At 17.3% G+C, this 5,983-nt stretch overlaps 1 protein-coding gene across 2 annotated transcripts in view; it reads right to left on the reverse strand.

Moving 5' to 3' along the window:
• LOC102676986 (zinc finger protein 354C-like) overlaps positions 1-3,062 on the reverse strand; it is an 11,340-nt gene extending 8,278 nt beyond the window's left edge. For both annotated transcript variants that reach the window (XM_006624457.2, XM_031514569.1), the window contains exon 1: positions 2,726-3,062. In XM_006624457.2, the coding sequence (XP_006624520.2) occupies positions 2,726-3,034 (309 nt within the window). In that variant the 5' untranslated portion in view covers positions 3,035-3,062. The remainder of the gene's footprint in view (positions 1-2,725) is intronic.
• Between the last annotated feature and the right edge of the window lie 2,921 nt (positions 3,063-5,983).

The raw sequence follows: 5,983 nt of genomic DNA on the forward strand, positions 1-5,983 counted from the left end.
TTTAGATAACATTTTAGATAACATTCATTTTCATTAATGATTTTCTATAATATTCATGAAAATGTATAAACAATGTTTTCATTGAGATAAACTCATATTTACTTTTTTTCGAAAGAATAAAATTATTTAAAGAAACAGATATGTTTAAATAAAGCGATTCTATATAAATTATATATATAAATATACTTTCTCTAAATACCTTCGTGATAATTTTAAAATTTTTATGGTGAATAAATGATTGAATGTCTATTTTAGAAACGAGTCATAAGTATAATGAGAAATCAGACATTAATAATAAAAAATAATAGATATAAAGAATAATAAAAAAAATTTTTTTAAATTTATTTCATAAAAAAAATACATGAGATTTGATTATTAAATTAAAAATTATAATTATTAAATTATAAATTATTCGATTTAATAGCTTGAATGCATGATAATTCTAACTATTTATTATTTGTTTCATTATTTATTATTTATTATTTTTAGTTATTTAATTTAAAAAAAATATTATAATAATTTGTTATTAAAATTAATAAATTAAAAAATTAATATTTTCGTTTTGAGAAAAATTATAACAAAATAATAAAAATTATAATAATAATAAATAAGAAAGTGATAATTTCACTAATGACGCACTAAAAATTAATATCAAATAAGAATCATCGAGAAATAAATATTTTAATATAATAAAGTATTTCATATAAAAAAAGATATTATTAATATTTATTTTTAACTTTTTTAAGTTCTTAATGAGAAATTAATTTAGACTTAATGAAAAAAATAAGAATTAATTTAAATTAATTTAATTTAAAAGAAAGTATATAAATAATCTCATAAGCACAAATAACACTCAATATAATAATTTTATGATTAAATCGTAATAAAATATTCTAAAATTCTCTACTTATTTCTATATTTTTTCTATTTATCTTTATATCATATATAATATATGTATATCTATATAAATATACAATTCTTCAAAATTAATATGAAAAATGACATAAAGAAAATACTAGAATTAAAATACTTGTTTACATTAATTAAACTTTTAATTTTATAAATTAAAGTTTTGATCACGCTATTATTCTTCTTTTTCAATTAAAATTTTACGTTTTAAAAATAAATATTATATAAAAAAAACATTATAGAATAAAAGTAAGATGTGTGTTAGATATAGAAATATGATATTCAAATATTCAATTAGATATGATCTTATATAGATAATTTTAAATATAATTTTAAATATATGTATCTCTGTATTTGAAATATTAAATACAATATTTGAGACTTATAAGAAATTTCATTTTAACCTATTACTAAATACTCAAACTTCTAATATTATTTTAAATATAAAAAAAATTCTATAGATAAATAAATAATACATAACTATATATTATATTTAATATATATTATATATATAATATATACTATATAATATATAATATATAGTTATGTTATATAGTCATAATGATATTGAAAAATTTAAAAAAAATTTATTAATTTAACGGAAATATCTAAAATCTTATAAAAGACTAAATAGAGCTGAAATATTTTTATTATTAAACAGAAAATTTGATGTTATATAAATAATAGCGCATATATATTATTTTTATTGGGATATTCTAATTATACATTAATATTTTTTTTTGTTATGTATTTAAATTGTATATTATTTGTTATTATTAAGTATAAATATTATGTACATAACATTCTTTATTATTCGTAATTTTAGCTATCCACAAAAATTTATGGAATCTTTCTATGGATCAGATTTGATAATAAACTAATTAATAAAAAAAAATTATAATTAATGTAAAAATATGTTTTGATTATGTTACTGATTATTAAATAATTATTAAATATAATATATTTAATAAATATAAATAATATAATTGATTTTATTATTAAAAAATAATTAAATAATCAATAAATAATAATTAAGAGAAGTAATTATAATAATTAATTCAAACTCAATTCATTCATTGATTAGGTTAATAATCAATTATAAGATGATTATAATTTTAATTATGATTAAATCAATAATTTATTTAATTTTTTAATAACAATATTATTTATAGTTTTTAAAAAATATATGTTTATTATTTATATAATTTTGGAACACAGGAAATTATTTGTTTATTTTAATATGTAAATATAATTTTCTTTTAACATTAATTATATAAATTAATGTTCTATATGTAGCTATATAAATTTTAAATATTTTGTCGAAGAAAAATTATGTATCTTTCATATTTATATTCATTATTATTGTAGTGTTTTTACGTGTAGAATATCAATAATTTCATATCTAATCAAGAATTTAATCACAGTTATATTTATAAAATTTTCATTTTCATTTGATTTATTCTAAAATAAAAATTCAAATGAAGAAATTGTATTCTATATTTTCAATTTATTTTTTCATGTAGACTCTTTTTTATATCATTATCTGTAGAATATTCTATACACAACATTTTCTTTATATATTTCAATATGCATCATATATGATAAGTAATTAAAAATTATTGATCAATGATTAGATATTATACATCATTACAATAATTATTTAATTAATGATTATGATTATTACGATTATTTCCTTAGTATAGTAATCAATTATAATAATGATTAAAATATAGTTGATTAAATCCAAGTCTACCATGAATACATGATCTTATTGAATCTATTTATATAAAAAATAAATCTTTCACCAAATTCAAACCTGATTATCATTTTCGTTGGCTCGTTCGATGTTTTCTTCGTTGTCATCTTGTTTCTCCTTTTTTCTCTCTTCGTTCTTCACATCCCGTTCACTATTCCGTTTTGTAACGAGTTCCATAGGTCCATATGGTAGCCCAACGGAAGTCAATGGTAATGACACCATATTTGGTCGATGGAAGCCATTCAAGGCGAATGCGGATCTCGGCAGTAACTGTGTTGCACTTGATGGTAGAATCGGATGCCTTCGGGTGAGACGCGGATCACCCCAAAGTTCACCCGCGGCGTGAAAACTCCAGATCCCATATTCCATCTGAAAGAGTGATTATTAACTGTAAAAATAATTTTATAGATTCGTATCTTTTGTTGAATTATAATAAATAATTTAAAACATTAGATAAAACATTGATTCTTCAATATTTCAAATTCTAAAGTAACAAATTCTAAAACTTCAGTTAATAATATATTATAAATGGAAAGTTTAAAATAGAGAAACGTAATAAAAATAATGATATTCGTTGTTTGCTTCTAATTACCGATTCCTCTTATACATATAACACTTTAGATTAGAATTGATTAAAGATAAATAACATTATATATATAATTATAATAGTTGCTGAAATAGAATAATTTTTGAAATTAAAATATAAGAATGATGTCTCATGTGGAATCGTAAAATTATCTAAAAGAAAAATTAAAATTCTGAAAATTTTCAAGAAAATAGGAAAAATATCTATCTGTGAATATAAACAATGAAATAAGAAAACATTAAAATAAAAAATTTAAAAAATTGAATATAAAAAAATATAAATAAAAATAATAAATAAATGATAAATAATAATATAATAAATAATAATAATAAAAAAATGAAAATAATTTAAACAATGATATTATAATTATTACATACATATTAATATGTTTTTCATATGAAATATATAAATAAAATAAATTAAAATATAAATAACAAAGATAATTTTCTCATAATGAGAAAAACTTTTTATCATGAACAAATCAAACTTTTTATCATGACAAAGTTAGGAACAAAATTCAGAGAAAATTTACAATAGATTTTCGTAATGAAATACTGAAATAAAATACGTGAAAACGCATACAATTTCAAAAACATTGTCAGTAAAATATGAAAAATCAAAATTAAAGATAAAATTGCATTTATCTTTATGCATAAAATGCATAAAAATGAAAATATTTAAAAATAACGAATAAAAACAAAAATTGTCTTCAGTTGCTTTTGGATTCACTTTAGATTCACTTCTATGATTTCATTTATAATTAATTAAATAGAAATCAATTAAAATATAATTATTTATTTATTTATTTTTCTTTAATTTTTTTTTTTTTTACATTATAAAGAAAGAAGAAAATAAAATCAAAAATAGAAAACAAAAGAAACAAAAAAATGGATAAATTCGAACGCAAAATTTCTTGAAATAGCTTGAAATATGCATTACTTAATTGCAATACATTTTTAATAATAATATTAAATAATAATTTATTAAATAAATTTGATGATGATGATGAGTTCAGAACTCATTATTTACAAAAATTTGTATGTACTATTTATTATTTGGAAAATTATTTATAGAAACAATAAATATTTTGATAACCATTACCATTTAAAAATTTCCAAATGAACCAAAGAATTATTGATTATGTGTCAGTTCCTAAATCTATTCCCTTTCTTGTTGTTCATTTTGTCAAGCAAAAAAGCATAAAAATAATGTAACAAATATTTTCCTTAATTTTATTTAATAAATTTATCGATCGCTTTTCATGTGTGGATACGAGAGAGATAATTTTTACAAGATAATATTTACAAATTATGTTCACTATCATTAAATGTAATGAAATATAGAGCATGTAATCATATGAATTATATTTTTAAAATGATAGAAAAAAAAAGAAAAAAAAATAAGGACTTTTAATCAATAAAAATGAATTGGATTTAATTAAATAATGTGAAAAAAATTTTTTTTTTTAAATAAGATTATTTGTTAAACAGTTTATCAAATTTGTGTATATCAGATATTATTTGACGAACAAAACGAACATAATAAAATGAGACAATATATTATTTATCATTACTATTTGTAATATTTTACGTATTACTATTCATAAATCAAGTATATATAATAATAATATAAATAAATATTTATTCTATTAAGAAAAAACACTTTTCTAAGAAAAATATATTCATATAATTATAAAATTTATTGACAAAAATAGAAGAAAATAAATTAAAAAGTTATATTATTTGAAATAATTTTGTATATATATCTTTTGAATAATTAGAAAATATTTTATTTTTTTCATAATAATTTAATGAAATGAATACGTTTAAATACCAAATAAAATAATAAAAATAGTACTAGCTATACTATACGAATCATTTAAAAATAGAAAAATTTGATAAATAAACTTTAGAATTTTTAGAATTTCAAATATGTTGCAGAATAATATTAAAAAAAGAAATATAAAATTAAAAAAATATAAAAAATAGTATTAAAAAATGCAAATAAATTTAAATTCATAGATACAATAATTAAAATTGAATTAAATAAAATTTAAATAAAAAAATATCAATCTATACACGTAAACGAAGTGAAAATTTTTAGTGTTTATTTACTATTGAAAACCGTTATTGTTGGATCAATTCACGTCTACTTATTATTCGAAAGTAACAAATAATAACAAATACATATTTCGTTTATAATTTTGCCAATAGTTTTCATATTTGTGTAAAATAATCTCCATTAATTATCAATAGATTTATTAATAGATTATTAATAGATAATTATTAATAGAATTAATCACTTAATTAATCAATAATATTATAATTGTGGTACAAATCCTGAGTTAATTTCTTCATTTATATTTAATATATAAATGAAGATCAATTTCTTTATTTATATTCAATATATTGCAAAAAAAAATTCATTTATGACATCGAATGTTTATGTTAATAATAATTTTATATCAAAAAGATTCATTGCAAAATTTATATTAATTAGATATTTTTTGGTTTCTTTTGATGAATGCTATAAATCTTTAAATTTTTAAACCCTCTTTCAGCATTTTTTTTTTAACATACTGCAATTTTTAGTATTGAAATTAGTATTGCGTTATTGAAATTAATATGACTTCCAAATAGGAGATCCAGATGTATTAATTATATAATCAGCCGAAATTGGATTTCAATTAAAGAATTCTTTGGAATTAATAAAATATATGCAATATGAAAATA

Source organism: Apis dorsata, unplaced genomic scaffold (assembly GCF_000469605.1).
Source record: "Apis dorsata unplaced genomic scaffold, Apis dorsata 1.3 scaffold_1058, whole genome shotgun sequence".
Classification (NCBI taxonomy): domain Eukaryota; kingdom Metazoa; phylum Arthropoda; class Insecta; order Hymenoptera; family Apidae; genus Apis; species Apis dorsata.